The following is an 18,840-nucleotide window of genomic DNA, read 5'->3' on the forward strand; positions in this document are numbered from 1 at the left end:
GATAGGGTCCATTGTTCAAGTCTGTCAATATCTTTTCGAATCCTGAGCTTGTCTTCTAGGGCATTGGCTATGAATATGACTGCTGGGATATGGCATCTTGCAAAATATAAAAATAAAAGATGGAAGAGCTGATGGATAATGCAATATTCCATGTAGACAGGCCTGGAAAAAGAAGGATCATCACCATTTTAAACTCTGCTTCATTAAGGATGCATATGTTTTATGTAATTTAGATTAAATTGTATAGGATAACATGAATCAGAAAGCAATATTTTCAAAAAAAATCACTTAACTAATAATTAGTTAAACATGAATTAGCCATATTTCTGTTTTTGTCATGGAAAAGCCCTTCAAATTCATTGCATTAACCGTGTTCCTACACAAGAGTTATGCTACAATGCTATCTGAAGCTGAACTAACAAAATTGTACAAATGGAAAGACATTGATAAGGAACATAAGATTTCAGAATCCGTGGGTTTTTGATAGATTTTGCACAATATCTAAATTTATTTCTGTATATACTTTGATGTAAGCCTCATGGAATTCAGAGGGACTTTAATTCAGTTATGTGTATTTAGGAATGCATAATAAGAAATTGTGCTGATTTCAGCAAGGCAAAACAAAAAATCCCAAAACTTGTTTTCAGAAACACTAGCTGCTTGATAAATACTAGCTTGGATTTTAGTGCTTATTCCTTCAAATCCGATGTAGTTCCCTCAAAATGGGATTTTGTCTTTATTCCCAGGAATACAAAATTGAGTTTCTAAATTTCTCTATAACAAATATATTTTCAAGTTGGTTGTAATTCTGACTTAATATTATTCAGGTTTTAGTTAAAGTGGTTTTGTGTTACATGTGTTTATTCTTAACAAAATAAATTATGAAAGAACACCCAACAGCCAACATTCTTCTATGGAGGTGTGAGAATATCCTAGAACTGATAACGAAGATATTAGAACTAATATGAAGTTACTTTGCAGAAACATTACTAGTATTGCAGGCTAGAAAAGAAAGGGTTTCTTTATTTTTCAGTGCCTGCATATCTGATTCCCTGATTCTGATTGCACTCTAGATAGTGAGTGCCGTTGGTGGAGGGCTTTTGTTTGTATTAGAAAAGTTCAGATAAATTAAATCCACACTGGGTGGAGCCTTGAGGGTTGCTGTTTGATTCTAAGCCACACCAGTAGAAGCTACTTGAGCTCCACCTCAAGACTTGACCAGACAGGTTGTTAGATTGGAACTTTGTGGGTAACCTTGTGCTTGTTTTGATTAAAGGAATGGAATACAGAGGTCTTGTTAAGAGTGTGTGTGCCTCCTCATGCTTTGTCTCTTGCTAGGATGCACCTAGAGTTAAGTTTTTCCTTCAGGGGCAGACATAATTACCAGGCATAATTCCAAGATCACTCCATTTGGGGGAGAAAAAAATGTCTTGATAGGAGGCATATGGATTATACTCTTATTTTTCTAGCATTTTCTACCTTTCTTTTTATCCCTTTTCTATACTTTCATTAACCCAGAAAGTAAACAAAAGAGTTGTTTCCTTTCCGTTTATTAAATATATTTAGTTCTACATATTTGCTTTTACAATTTTATCTTAAAGTGTTACTACAAATCTCAAATTTTACATTTTTTTCTTTGGATTTTAATGTCTTTCTGTTACACTGATGCCTTCAGAAAAACATTTTTTTTAAAAAAAAAAACTACTTTATAGAATGCATTTTAGCCTTAATCCTTTGGAACAGTAAAAATCATAGAAAAAAACAATCTCATTTCCAAGTTTCAGGGCATATAATTACCAATGAAAAAAGTACTTTTCTATCTTTCCCAAGAATGATGACTAATTAGGAGGGGGTATGATGGCATGATACCATTTCCATATAAACAGTGGGAAATGAATAAATACAAGCATTACCAACACAGTCATAAAAACCAAACAATGTAAAGTAATTGGCCTCACCTTCTCTCTCCTCTGCCTCCAGCTCTTTTAGGAAATTAACAGAATATTCCCAAGCTTTGAAATGGAATTTGCGCTGAACTACTTCTCACTGTACTTGATACACTTGCATCTACCTAGGTCTGATACTTCAGGAACATCTACATGTTACCAAATAGCCTTCCATATCAAAACAAAACAGTCCTATTGCAAACATAAGAAATGTTAAGAAGAGACCTAGTCTAGTAACCTTAGTCTAGGGTTTATTTATTATTTTCTTCAAACATTCACATACAATTTCCTCCAATAGGCATATAGATTTATCGTTAAAGGAAAATTAGGTCAGAGGGGGAAAATATTCTAATCTCTGCCATTTTTCTTATCTCGGATAGTCTGCCTCTTCGCTCCTCCCAGTAAATCATGTGTCTTGAGTATCTTGTTTACCTATCTTTTCTCACACCCTCAGTTTTATGTCCTCTCCATAACTATACACCTAATAGTCTCTCTCTGCTTGGGCATCTGCATATCGTTTTGAAGTAGTAAGTGTGGAGAAGATCGGTTTTACCCCAGGACAATTTTCCACCTGTTTTTATGTTCAGCTGTAAGCAGATAGCTTTTTCACGAATGAAGGCAAATATACATGTCCCAGGATAATTTTGCAAGATCCAATCTGGGTTGGTCACCAGGACCAGAGCTTTTGGACTCGTGCTGGAGCCCATCCTTGGGGAACTGAGAAAAGTTTCTTTCCTAAAGAATAGCTGCTTAGAACCAATGAATTGATTCTGTACAACAGTTTCTATTTATTCTAATATCTCTGTTCCTCTTTTGGCGTGTGGGGGAAATATTTCAGCTGTAGGATTGCATACAAGGAAATTCTGAGAGCCAAGGTCCCAATAGATGTAAAGGTCACTCATATGGAGAAAATTAATATATGACATTTTAGGAAGTAATTATTGTAAATAAGAATTATGTATGAGAGTTCAGGTATCTCCAGAGATTTCAAATTGTCTAGAAGAACTCATAGAAAAAGATGAAATTACAAATGATTATTAATGAATTATAAATACTAAAGGTATTTAAAAAGCAATAGGTGACAAGCAAATCAATTCTTAATTAAAATTGGAAGATAAAAATAGTTTCTGTTGTAAATCAGTAGTAAATCAAGTCATCACATGACGAGACCCAATATTGCAGTCATTTTTACTGTAGTCATAAAGCAAATCATTGTAGTCAATAAGCAAATTGCAGTCATTAAGCAAATCCAGTTTCCCCATTTGACTTTTTTGGTCCATTTACATGCCTGGATGCCAATATATTAAACCTTTAAAAGGTTAAAAAATAACATCCTGTTAAATTTTTATTGTAAATAAAATAGTTAGTTGAAAGATTTTAAACCATAAAAATTTGGCCAGCACATTTAGTTTCAATTGGTTGTTGCACTTTGCACCTAATGATTTTTCAAAATATATTTCCCAGTAAGATGCATTTCTAACATGACGCCAGATCATCTCAGTCTGCAGTAATCTGGACTCTGCTTTAAGATGTGTTGATAACAGAACAGAATAACAGATTTGGAAGGGACCTTGAAGGTTTTCTAGTCCAATCCCCTGTTCAGGCAGGTAACCCTATCCATTTCAGACAAATGGTTATCCAATCTCTTCTTAAAAACTTACAATGTTGGAGCATCCACAACTTCTGGAGGCAAGTCATTCCACTGATTAATTCTTCTAACTGTCAGGAAATTTCTCCTTAGATCTAGGTTGCTTCTCGCCTTCATTAGCTCCATCCATTGGTGGAAACCATTGGTGATGAATGGCACCTAAGAGAAAGGGCATTTATTGTGGCAATCAAATTTAATCATTCTTGTTTTGAGAAATGCAGTCTCACCTACAACAAACTGAACATGGTCAGATGAGCTATTTACTGATATTTCCTGACATATTTTTTATTGTTCCTAATCTTCACCTGACTTACATGTAATTTAAGTAACACTTGTGTGTTACCTGCTTATTGGTAACATTGCAGGTAGCCTTAGTTAAGTATTTTATATTATTTCTTTGGTGGTTAAAAAGAAATTGGTAGTAGAATATAAACCTACAAAATATCAGAAGATGCTATTGAATTAGAAGACTGATCTGTCTAGCATATTATGTCCAATTTAACTGAATTTTCAGGGTAGGAATTTCTCTACTACTCTGTTTTGCTGCTTCTCTTAAACTTGACACCCGGAGAAAGGCAATTAGACAGGTCGCATTGTGTTGTCCCAAATCTTTTGTGATTGGCCATAATACCTGAGATTCAAGTAAATGATTGCTGAAAATATCTTAAGTGTACTTGGTTGTCTTTTTAAAAACTGATATATTTAATAAAGCTGTTGATTACCAGTTGCTAAGTATTCCAATTACATTAGAATTTAGGAAGTTTTAAAGTAAAAGTAAAATTTCTCTGCTACAGTGTTTTTAAAAAAATGTGAGATGATTGATGTATAGAAATAGTGTGTTGCCAATGAGATGACATTTACTCATTCTTTGTAGGTTGTGTCTGCTGGTTCAGGACATCTATGGAATATTTAGTGAAATACAGCTTCCAGTTCTATGTTCGTCTTCACAACTGACAGAAAAATATAGAAAAAAATGGGAAGGAAAATGCTGTTGTATTTCTCGACTGAAAATTTTGCGAAGAGTCACCAGGGGAAGGTAAAAAAAAAGTCACAGTATTTCTTTGCATCTTAAGGTGAAGAGGAACCAGAAAACCCAACAATTGAATATGTGTCTTACATATATATATGTATGTTGTATGTATGTATGTATGTATGTATGTATATTTCAGAGAATGTCTTACCTTAGGACCACCACAGCCAGGCCTCCCACCTGTCGCGCCACTGCTTGACTTCTTCTGCGGCCTCTCGCCACCACTTGCAGCTGGATGTCATGTGGCGCATTGCGCCGTTTCTGCTCCTTCTGGCAGGATGCCACATGGTGCTTTGTGCTGTTTCTGCTGCTCGTCGCAAGAAGCCAGCAGAAACAGCCCGAAGAGCCATGGGGCATCCTGCCATAAGCAGGAGAAATGGCCCAAAGAGTCATGCAGCTTCCTGCTGCAAGCAGCAGAAACAGCCTGAAAAAACGCGTGGCTTCACAAGTGTCCGAGTGTGGAAGGCCTGGCTGAGGCGGTCCTACCAGTAAGGTAAGCGGGTGCTGGGCACATGGGGCAGCTTCATCCCCCTTACCCCCTCCCGAGCTTTTATTTTTAGACTTGTACCTCGCCCCAAAATTAGCGCTTATTTTTGGAGCAGGGCTTATATATATGAATTTGAATAACCCTGTACACAATTGTTAGAAAAGCTTTGCTCTTAAGTTGAAAAGTTTTATTATCATGGAACATATTCCTTGGCCCTTATTTTTGTTAGACGCTTCATTTTTGTTTTGCTGTTTTTGTGAATGGATGATTAGAACTCCTTACAGTCATTACTAAAGCAACTGGATTAATTCTATGTAAGGCAGTATCTTTGTTTACTGACTTCCTTTTGTGTTATTGTGCTGACTCATGCATGATTACGTTTCTTCCCAAAGTTAACCTGAATACTTTACAGCTGTTTAACAGTAGGTGATTAATGATAAAAGAAAAAAAAGAGGGCAATGTGCTGAATTTCATTGTGTAAAATATTCTGTGTTGATTTGTGCTGCATATGTCATTTTGTTTAGGAAAAGAACTAGAAACACAACCAATAATTTAAATAAAAATATTTCTACTGACTAGAATTGCCAGTAGATGTTATAATTGCACTGAAATTAGCATATTTGGTTTCAATGTGCACTGTAGAAAATAAAAGCCATATATCAATGTGCACTGTAGAAAATAACAGCCATATATCAAAACTAATCTTTACTTTGACATCATTCCCAAAATATTAAACATATCATTAACTTGTTATATTGGAGTTTCTGTAAAAAAAAAATAGATTGGCTTTCTACCTTCCACTGTTTCCTTTACAACATAACTTATTTACATCTTTTCTGTTTTTCATAATTAAATTACAGGCTTTAGTCATTGCTGCATTGTATTTTAATTCTACAATATATTGGATTCGCACAGACACATACCATTTTATCAAGAATGGCTTCCATATTTATATATTGTGAAATTTCTTTTAGTAGTACAAGATTCCATTGTAAATCAAAATAATTAAAATACTGATGCAGTGTCAGCAAATACAAGAAAAAAATATTTTGATGATAGTATGTTTCTAATGATTACACTTTTATTGTACATACTCACACTGATTTCATCATATTTGTGCTTTGCTGACTTGTTTTGGAAGAACTCTAGGGCTTTTTAGTCTAATTGACAGTCTATGGCCACCATTATCACCTCTTCAAGTTCCGGGCAAGAGACAAGGAAATGAAACAGTAAGATACTTTTGGACTTGCTTTTTCCAAAATAATCATCTAAGTAAGATTTCCTAAATAACTTATCTTCTCAATTCCATTTTAATTGAATTCAAGATTTTAAATATTGTATTGTATTTTCCTCCCTTAACATAACATCACCAACAATTACTGATCCAAGTTATTTGGTGATGTACAACAGAAAATATTATAATTTTCATTCTATGGAAAAGTATTTAAATTTAGAAGCAAGGGGTCCTAAAAATTGAGATTCCTGAGGGAAATTTAAAATGAAATGTTTAGTATATTTACATACATGAAATTACAAATTAATTTGATTTACCCTTAGTTCATTTTAAAATCTTCAAAGAGCACTGTCTTCAACTACAAATACCCTATTTTCTTCAATCAACCATCATATTTTATCATAATCTTATGTAAACTCAGAGCTAGAAACATGTATGAAGGAGATAAACCTATAATAGAATACTTTATGCATGCTAAAACAGTGCTGTTAGCTGTGAAAATGAGAAAATATGAAGGAAATAATGTATACAAAGCTGTTTGCAATAATTAAGATACCATAGTTTGTTGTTTAAGACTTGGCAGTAATTTAATGAGATTCTGAGCTTTTGTTGTACTGATTTATAACTATTGCACTTTGGGGTGAGATAGATAGCTAAGGTACATTCTAACATGGAAGATGTATTTCCTGCTAAGTACAATATGCGGGCTGTTTTCAGAAAGAAAAACATATTCAAAATGATAAGGCAAACTAGAATATTCTTCTAGTTAACACTGAGATCAAATATCCGTATTTTGTTACTTAATTCTTGTAGAAATAGATAAGACTAATGTTGCATAGATTTTGCATATTCAATATGCAAGGAGGCTGTGGCTCATAAAGAATAAATTCAAGCTCTCTCTCCCCCCCTCCTCTTTATCTAATGAATGGAAAAATCTGTTTACTCTGATACCTCTTATCTCAGAAGAATAAAATATTATTTAAGGTTCCTACTTAATTATAACCTCAATCTGGGAGGGACAGTACAGAATATTAAACCCCAGATTAAAGTATGTTGATGCTTATGCTCTTTGTGTAAACTTTAAAGCAGGAGTCATGCAGGACTTGAACGATGGATCAGGGCCTGCTTTGCTTTGTATTTTAATTCCTTTATGATGTTAAATGATATTCTCAAATGGAGGAATAGTATGGTGCAGTGGTTAAGGTACCAGCGTTAATGAGGGTTGTCCTCTTCATCTCTTTGCAATGGAAGACATACGATTTTAAGTGGTTCCATCCTGTCCCTGTGGCTGTAGTCCTTCCAAGACTGTCACTCTATCATTGCTATGCTTCCCTTCTTATTTTAGTATGCTAACTCTGTTCTGAACAGTTGGGAGAAACCCAGAATTTTTTCTTCACCAGCATAAAATTCTCACTGAGTTACTGCTGTGGGGAGTTCACCAGCAAAGTGGATTTGGATTTGGATTCATATAGAGTAAAACCCTTTTCTGGCTCTTCTGTGATTTTACTAAGTGCTTCAAAAATCAATCTTTCTTTGAAAGCTCTTTCCAATTCTTCCACCCATCTACAACACCCACTACTGAGGTCTGTAAGGAATTATGCTTTGTGAAACATAAAAAGCGCAAACATTGATCCAAGGGGTGTTTGTGTGTCATGTCTTCCAGTGAAAGGATATGCTTTAAAATAGATTTGTTGTTATGCTTTGCTGAGTTTCTTGTTAATTCACATTGGAAATTCTGTGGAGGTATATTCAATGACTGGCTTGCACTTATCTCTTAGATAATTTGGATAAAACAATGATGGTTGAAGGTGGGGTTTGTGAATTCCAAGTTTGGATATATATGGGCAAAATAGGGTGAAAGCACCTGAGATCCTTTAGTCAGGATGTTAAACAAGTATATGGTGTTTTGGGACATGAATCACAGATTTAATAAGTTGTGATATTTCAGAAACTCCACGTGCACAAATGGAAATACAAAGATATTTTGTATTTCAGTATTGCCATTCCTTTGTAATTGGAATAATTATCAAGAAATAACTCTCAATATTTATTGACATTTAAATTTATAATTAGCATTATATTGCTTTATATAATCTTCAAATAAATAAAATAGATTTGATCTCATAACAGCCACCAATAAAGAGAACATCATGTCATTTTATGTTCTACTATTCATGTTCCCAATTACCCTCTTATTGCTGGAGATTCAGTTGGGCAGCATTTTTGCTTCTCAGTAACATGGCTTTAAATATTTATTGTCAGTTTCACTCTCATGCTAATATTCTAAATGACAGAAAGTATGTGAAGAAATGACAATATTAGAACCCCATTTTGCCAATATTAACATAACAAAAGCAGTTTCAGTGATTTGTTGCTTTGTGTTCAGATATATTCTTTTGTGATATAAATTAGTGGGTGTATACTCAGAAGAAAGTCTAGATGAAATATTATTCCTGATTTTGCAAAGAGTATCAACCCTCTGACATTTGGAGAAGTTGTTGTCTGCTGTCTCTTTTCACTTATTTAGAAGGGCTTCGTAGTCTGCATCAAATAAATAAATTTAATATGGAGCATCCATTTATTAAATGACCGTATCTATTTTTTATTATTTTCAGCAAGTTACTGCTAACCAGCTTCCTCCAAGTTTCTGTTACATTCTTGCTGCTTCTGCTGATTACAATGATGCAGATGAAAAAGAACAAATATCAAATTTATATTTCCCCCCAACTGTTCATAGTCTCAAGGAAATTTATCAGGTATTTTTTTCCTCAGAAAGTTTACAATCAGTAAAGTAATCAATCAGTAATAATTTGGAATTCAATATTAGCCCCAAATTTTAATTGTTTTTCAGATGGGTGATTTACCTCAGCGTTGCAGTTTTTGGGCATATGTTGTATATCGAAGACTACAGGTATTATTTTTATGTGTATACATATCAACAAGTTATTTTTTAATTATTATTGCATTTACGTTCTGGGTTTAAGAGCTCTGTGTGTACATATAGTAGTCTCCCTTTATTTTATTTGCACAAAATCGTGTGAGATAGGCTGAGCTAAAAGGAAGTGACTAGATCAAAATCACTCATTTTGGTCAAACTGATACCTGAACCTGATTCTTCTTATCCCTTTGAACACAAAACCACAGAATATGTTGTCAGTCTAAATGAGAATCTTTTTATGTGCTAGAGGATTCTTTGGGTTTGGTTATAGGACAATTTCTTCTCCGAAAATATAGGAGCCATTTTCTACATTGAAATTGTTCTTTTTTTGAAGTTGTAAATGAATTATATGTGTCTTCTATTCATTGGCATATAAAGCTTTTTCTTTGCAAAGTGTATAAACAAAAGCTATTAGCTATTGTTATCATAAAAAACATGTTCATTGATCCTATTCAGCAACAGTTCATTCTCCTTATCACAATTAGTTTGTGAGAAGATGGTTGACATATTCTCATAATTCCAAATATGCTCAACAGTTCAGAAAGATGTCCAGTACAATTCCTTAAATGAGGGGTTCTTGGTGCTCTCTGAGCTTGATTGTTTTTTTGCAGATGTTTCATTACCCAAACTAGCACTGCTACCACTGACCTCCCGTCTAGACTGCAACACTCTCTACATGGGGCTGCCCTTGAGGACCACTCGGAGGCTTCAACTGGTGCAGAATGCGGCCGTGCGAGTTGTGATGGGGGCTTCCCAATACTCCCATGTAACACCTCTACTCCGCGAGCTGCATTGGCTTCTGGTTGCCCTCCGGGTGAGATTCAAGGTGCTGGTGATGACCTATAAAGCCCTAAATGGCTTGGTTCTGGGATATTTGAGGGAACACCTTCTGCCAGCATCAAGTTCCCTTCGTCCAGTGCGCTCACACAGGGAGGGTCTTCTCAGGGTGCTGCCGGTAAAAGACTGCCGGTGGATAACACCCAGTGGATAATGTAAATAACTCCACTTACAGAAGGTTTTGTGTATACAGTACCAGAAAGAAGATTTTGATTGAACTGGAACTATTGCATTCACCAGAAACTACTCTGAAAGATGCAAAGATTTAATTTAATTTAATATTTGCATTTGTATACCGCCCTTTCCCTGAGGACTCAGGGCGGTTTACAGGGAATTAAAATTGAAACATACAAAAGTTAAAACCAATTAAAAAAGCATTAAATTCACCCTGTAGATTAAAACCCCAGTTAAAATTTTCTCCTCAGCCTGGGCCCGAGAGCTCAAAGAGCCAGGTCTTCAGGCCCCGGCGGAATGATCGGAGGTCGGGAGCAGTCCTCAGCTCTACCGGCAGCTGGTTCCAGAGGGCAGGCGCTCCCACCGAGAAGGCCCTATCCCTGGGTGTCACCCGCCGGCAATCTCTCACCGGCGGAACCCTGAGCAGACCCTCCCTGTGGGAGCGCACTGGGCGAAGGGCGTTTGATGCCGGCAGCAGGTGTTCCCTCAAATAACCCGGACCCAGGCCATGTAGGGCTTTATAGGTGATAACCAGCACCTTGAATTTCACCCGGAGGGCAACCGGAAGCCAATGCAGCTCGCGGAGTAGAGGTGTTACATGGGAGTATCGGGAAACCCCCATTACAACTCGCGCGGCCGCATTCTGCACCAGTTGAAGCCTCCGAGTGGTCTTCAAGGGCAGCCCCATGTAGAGAGCGTTGCAGTAGTCCAAACGGGAGGTCACAAGCGCATGAGTGACTGTGCGTAGGGCGTCCCGGTCCAGATAGGGGCGCAACTGGCGCACCAGGCGAACCTGTGCAAAAGCCCCCCTGGTCACGGCTCCTATGTGATCTTCAAAATTGAGCCGTGAATCCAGGAGGACGCCCAAGTTGCGAGCCCTATCAACGGGGGGTAACACCTCACCCCCCATCGTTAGAGGTGGAATAACTTGGTTAACCCGAGACGCCGATATGCACAGCCACTCAGTCTTGGCGGGATTGAGACGAAGCCTGTTTCTCCCCATCCAGACCTGAACCGCCTCCAGGCACCGGGACATCACGGAGAGGGCATCACTGGGTTGGTTCGGGGTGGAAAGAAAAAGTTGGGTATCATCAGCGTACTGGTGATACCCCACCCCAAAACCACGAATGATCTCGCCCAGCGGCTTCATGTAGATGTTGAACAGGAGGGGCGAGAGAACCGACCCCTGAGGGACTCCACAAATGAGAGACCTCGGGGCGGATCTCTGCCCTCCTGTCAACACCGACTGCGAGCGGCCCTGGAGGTAGGAGGAGAACCACCGTAAAACGGTGCCTCCCACTCCCAGCCCCCTGAGACGCCGCAGCAGGATACCATGGTCGATGGTATCGAAAGCCGCTGAGAGATCTAATAGGACCAGGACAGAGGAGCAACCCCTGTCCCTAGCCCTCCAGAGATCATTCACCAGCGCGACCAATGCCGTCTCCGTGCTGTGTCCAGGCCTGAAGCCCGATTGGTACGGGTCCAGATAATCAGTTTCCTCCAGGAACACCAAATGCATATTTCTACATTGAAAATATTACATAATTAAATGAGAAATGACTAAGTGCATAAATCTAGAAACTGCAGTAAAAACTGAATATATCTGGGTAGATTTCATTTGCCACTCCCTCTGCCCTTTATAATCCAGATGGTTAATTCTAATTTTTGCCTTCTCCTTTCCAAGCTATCTTCCTAAGGTTTCTAACATTTTCTTTCACTAAACATTTTATATAGACTTGTGGGCAGCTGCTGGAGTTCGCTTGTCAGCACAGTTCTACAAATTACTTCAACAAAACATATATGACATATCTGGTTGAATTACATTCCAGAGATTTTAACTGGATATCACATTAAAATGAAACATGAAATCTTCCATAAAACTACACATAGGAGACACTAAGAGTTAAAAATCTTGCAAAATGTTATTTGTTTTACTTACTACAATCTAATACTATTACCTGGCATTAAAAGATAAGATAGACATTAGGTTATTTTTAAGTAATGGAGTATATTTTACTTAGTAATTTAAATAATAGTTGTCTTAGCTTTTATAGAATCAGTGGCAGTTGAGTAAGCTCTTTCAACAGAAAGAAAGAAATTTGCCTTCTCAAGCATTGCTCCAGACATTTGGGGTTGTCGCATAATTTTTATGCCTCCTGGTTACATCTGCTTCACGTTTGGAACCATTTAATACAAGACACCAGCAAGCTCTGTTGAAATTAGCTGTACATCTGAGAAATCCTCAGTCCCTGCAGCTAAGCATGTTCATGATGCTATTTCATCCCTAAACGGCAAATTTGCCAATAGGATATTGTACCTAGGAAAAGAAAAAAGAGGCTGTTCAATAGTGACTTTTCTACATTTACTTTACTGTAAGGTAGAGGGAATTTAAACAAACATTTGTTTTAAGTTTAAGGCAATATTTAAGACATTTATATGTCACCCCTAGTGTTTTTCATTTCCTGTAACCATCTCTCTTCCTCCTACTTTCCTGTCCCATCAACAGTTGGGTGTACAGTATATATAAACCTAAAAGGACTGTACTCCAATTATCTGTTAAATTGTACTGTCATTCACAAAAGTTTGTGTGATGATAAAGTTTATATTGGCTTGAAGAATTTCTGACAAAGACCAATAGTTCATCTTTATGGTATGATCCTTTCACAATAGCTGGTCAGATTCTTTTGGGAAGCCCATAACCAGGACAAAAAAGCATTAGGCCTTTCCTGAAGATATTAAATGGCTTTGAATTTGGAAATTCTGGTGCACCAAATATTATAATAGATCTATTTTTTTTAGATATATTAACCAAAATTATATATTGTATTCTAAATGTGATCATAAAATAGGTGTCTTTAATCCCAATATACCGTTGCAGTTTCATTTGCAGTCTTTCTTAACAGTCCATATTTGCATTATTCACAACTTCTGTTTATGTACTTTGAAATATTTCCCAAAAATCTAAATTCATTTGCCTTATTAATGTGCATAACATAATTGAATACTGAATTCAGTTCAGTATACTGTACTTATAAAACTAGCATCGGGATTTGCCTGATTGGGAATCATTTCATATCAAAGTTTATCTGGTATTTTATTGTCTATTTATCTACCTTACAGCGAGTATTTAGGAACTTTTCAGTCTGTTTTGTTTATAGACCCCTGAGCAAGAATTGTCATAAATGTGGCCATTTCAATGTTCATATCCAGATCCATTTCTGGGTCATTCCATTTTTTTTCCAGAATATCAAGCTTTTTTCTAGAATGAACTGGTCTAGGAGTCCCAAAGGGGTGTAGTCCATTTCTAGAAGTTTGTCCTGAACTGTTTATAGAAAAGTAATTGGGCAGCATCCAGAAGATACATTTACTTCCAATTTTGGATAATCCACTTCCAGAATTACATGAATATTCAGATTTTTCTGTTTCAGTGGAACAGAGGAAAAAATGATACATGTTGGGAGAAAATAAACACTCCAGAGCTCTACCACAGAATTTTGCACTTATACTCTCTTAGTGCCAAATCTTTTATAACTATAATCCCAATACTTAAATCAGATCTTCATAGAAATCCAGCTATAAAGATGTGCTTGTATTCTTTCTCAGAATTGATCGGGCACAAATAAAAAATGTATGTTTCTGTCTGATAATTTTATTCATTTTAAGCTATCCAGTGCAGACCAGATGGCCAGTTCAGAATGAGATGGATGGATGGATAGATAGATAGATAGATAGATAGATAGATAGATAGATAGATAGATAGATAGATAGATAGATAGATAATAGATAGGGTTAACCCCATTTTTATAGACATTAAATAGTCAATAAAAGAGGTAAAATATGTCAAGAATAGGAGATTAAGAAAATAATTGATTTTAATTCAATAAGGCAATTGATAAATCTTTTAAAATTAAATGTAAGCTAATTGTCTCCAAACTTGGCTACATATCAGTCTTGGCCAGTTGTTAGCCTTATTTTGTCACAGTACAATCTACCAAATAGCTGGTGGGCACCACTAGCTGTAGGCAGTACAGCTCCCTATTAGGATTTTTTCCCACCATCTCAGAAGGACATACACAAAGTTGGCGCAGGCTTAGGGGAAGGGTAGAATTATATAATAACACAGTTGATTTGTAGTACAGCTTTTCAAATTTATAGTCTTTCTTTAGTTTCTATGATCCTATGTTCTCAGTTTCCACAAATTAAAAGCATAGCTGTTGTTCTAGAAACATCCCAGGTGATTTTGTTTCACATGTGTATTAATTTTATTTTAATTAATATGAAAAATCAAACAATTCATTCAGAATTCTGCAGTTGAATGGCAATGTTAGTTCAGATATTTAACTGTAGGTAGTATTTTACAGTAGTCACTTACTATAATTCTACTTCATCAGCACCTTCAAAATGGGAAAAGATACACCATTATTGGTAATGAGGTCTGGGAAGTGTGAAAATATAAACCAGCTCACCTAAGTTAACTGTTCCAGAAATAAAATGTCAGGGTTGGAACTTGTTTACTAGTTCAATGTCCGCTAGCAAGGATATGTCCTTCATACAAGTCTACTGTATCATGAAATATGAGGGAAAGACCTTGGTTCAGTTTAAAATTCTTTTGTGGACTAATTTATTCCAGCAAAAATAATCTTTTTTTAAACTACATTTTGTGTTTTAAGATTCAGATCTACTTTTGTCTTCTTTTTAAATCAGAATCCCTCCAGAATGCTAGTGGAACTAAAATTCTTCAGTTTTTTCTGTGAATTGGGAAATGGAAATATTGTCTTATTATTATTATTATTCAGAATAAGTATTATGGTACAAAAGGAAAATGAGGAAATATATTCCATCTGGGCTCGGGGAACTGTACTGTCACATAACTCAATCCTGCTGCTGTTTGTCTGTTCTGTCCTTTTTGTTCAGAACAAATTGACACACATACAGGAAGATGATGGTTTTAAAATGACTTATTGTTATTTGCTTTTTGGCTGACAGTTTTGTTGGTCAGAATCTAAAGGTTAGTATTTCAGTGTTCCAGTGTTTCTGTTTTATGTTTTTAAGAAGTATAATTAAAATTCAATTTTCAATTAACAATTGAAATGAGAACAGCACCAAAAAAAAGATTGAAGAAATTATACATTGCCGTTTATTAATCCCCTTTAAGTCTCTCATATTCTGCAGTCTTTTTTTGAGATCATAAATAAAATTAATATACAATTATTTGAAAAATAAAATGCAAATATCAGGTTAAAGCTCTAATATTCTTGATTCTGAAGAAATATGGTAGCTATAGAAATCTGTTAATAGAAAAAGTGTTACTGTGACGCTTTAAAGACTAATTGAATTGTTATGTCTACAGATGATGATGTTAATGACAAATGGAAGTATCTGTAGAGTTGTTTGCATGCCAATAGAACTCTGAATTTCAGCTCTTGGAAAGGGCCATTTGGTTCTCTGGAAATGGGTGAATTATGGCAGTACTGAGAAGAAAAGGGAGATCCTGATCCTGATCCTGCTGACGTGTTTTAAATTCAACTACAGCATCACCATTTCAGTTTAAACACTCTAATTTGTAGATATTTTATTACACCTGTTGGTACACCAAGTTTCTTTGATAGTACGATCTATACATACATGTTTCTTTGACACCTGAGAGGGCATAATTTCAGAAAAGTGTGCCTAAGCATTTTATATCAAAAGCTTGAAAAATGACAAAAATGACAGGTGATAAAAGTTGAACAAAATTTTGTTGTTGTTAGTTGCAAAGTTGTGTCCGACCCATCGCAACACCATGGACAACGTTCCTCCAGGCCTTCCTGTCCTCTTCCATCCACTGGAGTCCATTTAGGTTCACGCCTACTGCTTCAGTGACTCCATCCAGCCACCTCATTCTCTGTTGTCCCCTTCTTCTCTTGCCCTCAACCTTTCCCAGCATTAGGCCTTCTCCAGTGAGTCCTTCCTTCTCATTAGGTGGCCAAAGTATTTGAGTTTCAACTTCAGGATCTGGCCTTCTAAATCGGAGTCAGGGTTGATCTCCTCTAGGACTGACCGGTTTGATCGCCTTGCAGGCCAAGGGACTCGCAGGAGTCTCCTCCAGCACCATAGTTCAATGGCTTCAATTATTTGGCACTCAGCCTTTCTTATGGTCCAACTTTCACAGCCATACATTGCAACTGGGAAGACCATAGCCTTGACTATACGCACTTTTGTTGGCAGGGTGATGTCTCTGCTTTTTAATGTACTGTCTAGATTTGCCATGGCTTTCCTCCCCAGGAGGAAGCGTGTTTTAATTTCTTGGCTGCAGTCCCCGTCTGCGGTGATCTTGGAGCCGAGGAAAATAAAATCTGTCACTACCTCCATTTCTTCCCCATCTATTTGCCAGGAATTGAGAGGGCTGGATGCCATGATCTTGGTTTTCTTAATGTTTAGTTTCAACCCAACTTTTGCACTCTCCTTCTTCACTCGCAACAAGAGGCTCTTTAGTTCCTCTTCACTTTCTGCCATTAGAGTGGTATCATCGGCATATCTTGAACAAAATGTTAATCTGAGGTAATTCTGCAGTATCTTAAGAATTATTACTTTGCAGTGTTTATATTAGTTTCACTATTTAAGAGTAAATTTCTTAATACAAAGCTGAAACCCTTTTGTATAGAAGAGCTACAAAAGGTAAGTAATTTCATTATGAGATCATTTGTTTTGATGACCTTTATCTTTTGCTGAATATTTATTTTCCTGTCCCAAATAGGATATTTATGTTGCTGGAATAGATGTTTTTGTTTCTCCTGTTACCTTTTATGAATCATTTAGTTTGTATGCATCCTTGAAAAATGTCAAAATTTATCCAGGAAGAAAACTTCCAAGTTTATACCTATAGAGTTTCTACCAAGAAAACGAAGCACATTACACAGTGTAAGAATAATGCTTCTGGTATTTTCTTTATTCAAAGAAAAAAATGATAACTGTTTAAAATTTCAAAATAATATTAGTCAAAGGCATCACATCATATAGTATGTTTGAATTGCTCAATAATTATGAAACCTTCAAAGTGACTTATTTGAAAACAAATACATATAAGGAAACATTTATATTTAAACCTTAATTAAGGTTGAGCTAGTCATAGTTGGAGGAAGGGCTTAATATTTTTTCGTGGCCATAAACTTCTATGAATGGAAAGATGAGGTAAATTGGGTAGGCTCAGATTTTTATAAGGGAATTGGAATAAGACTGTGAGATTGATGTTCAAGTCTATCTTCAGCCATGGAATTTGACTGGATGACTTTACCAGTCACTATCATTGAGCCCAACTTACTTTACAGAATTGTTATTCAAATAGAATTGGAAAAAAGAGTACCATCTATGCTGCACTGCATTCTTGGAGGAAAAACAAGGTATAAAACTCAAAATTCAGGTGTTCTACAACCAGCAGGTATTTACAATGATCATAATGTTTCATGGTCATGTGATTGTTATTTACACACAGCTAGCATTCAACAAGCAGAGTCAATTGATGGCCTGGCAGTAAAATTGCAAGTTAATAGAAAAACAGAATTGGAAGGGACCTTGGTGGTCTTCTATCTAGTCTAACCCTCTATAGAAAACCCTGTAACATTTCAGACAAATGATTCTCCAATCTCTTTTTAAATACCTATAATCATGTGATGTCTTGCTAAATGACTGTGAGAGATTCTCTTAATGATTATGGTAGAAGTGAGGTTGCAAGTTCCTCATAGTCACTTGATCTCTCACTTAATGACCACATGCCTAAGTGATGAGTTGCTGGTCCCAGTTGTAATTATTAAATGAAGATTACCTGTATAGCAACTTTGAATATGGTACAGCACCCACCATTTTACTTTCTAAGTTTCAAATTTATATTTATTTATTTATTTAATTTATTCATATTTATTTATTGCAATCAGTAGGCAGCAATGGTAATCATTGATTTTATCCCCGCACATGTACAGGACCTGGATATGTTTCTGCTTATAGTTGTAGTACAACCATAATCACCTCCTGATCTTCTGAAGATTTGCAAAAGATCTAGTGATTCTGTATATCACCTAAAATGATATGATTTTTTAGCCAATATTTTGAGCTTGGTGGTGATGGTTAAGGGTGAGATGTGGGAAGAAGAGAAACCATTTGCAGCCATTATCTTAAAATTGCTCTAAAGAGAAAAATTGGCAATTTTTTTCTCTGAATTTCATTTTGGAGGGTAGAGCAAGCTACATGTGTTGTATGATCCATTGATTGTACTCTGATTAAGATGCTGCTAGCTAAATTGAAGTTTTCATCTGCTTCGTGGTCTTTTCCTTTCAATCGTAGGAAATGGGCAGCGCTTCTCCAGACCAAAGACAATTTTGGCTATTTGTCACTGATTTCTCATTGCAAAGAGAGTCTGAGATCAGTTCTGGAACTCCCAAAACACTACCTGTCTCAGTTGTTTCATCATGTGTGGTTGATGTGGAAGTAATGGAAGCATTCAAGAGCTCTTCCCCTTGTATTGTTTTCTTCAAGGACGCTATGTGTGGAAATGGTAAGGATTAGCACAATTT

General features: G+C 36.3%; 1 protein-coding gene across 1 annotated transcript in view; it reads left to right on the forward strand.

Moving 5' to 3' along the window:
• The window catches only part of SPIDR (scaffold protein involved in DNA repair), a gene marked incomplete at its 5' end in the record, with an annotated part of 189,903 nt that overhangs the window by 147,405 nt on the left and 23,658 nt on the right, over positions 1–18,840 (forward strand). The window contains 5 exons of the mRNA XM_083360314.1: positions 4,469–4,630; positions 6,253–6,340; positions 8,961–9,101; positions 9,197–9,256; positions 18,611–18,821. Coding sequence (XP_083216440.1) covers positions 4,469–4,630; positions 6,253–6,340; positions 8,961–9,101; positions 9,197–9,256; positions 18,611–18,821 — 662 coding nt within the window. The remainder of the gene's footprint in view (positions 1–4,468; positions 4,631–6,252; positions 6,341–8,960; positions 9,102–9,196; positions 9,257–18,610; positions 18,822–18,840) is intronic.

Source organism: Vipera ursinii (assembly GCF_947247035.1).
Source record: "Vipera ursinii genome assembly, chromosome: 3".
NCBI classification, from domain to species: Eukaryota; Metazoa; Chordata; class Lepidosauria; order Squamata; family Viperidae; genus Vipera; species Vipera ursinii.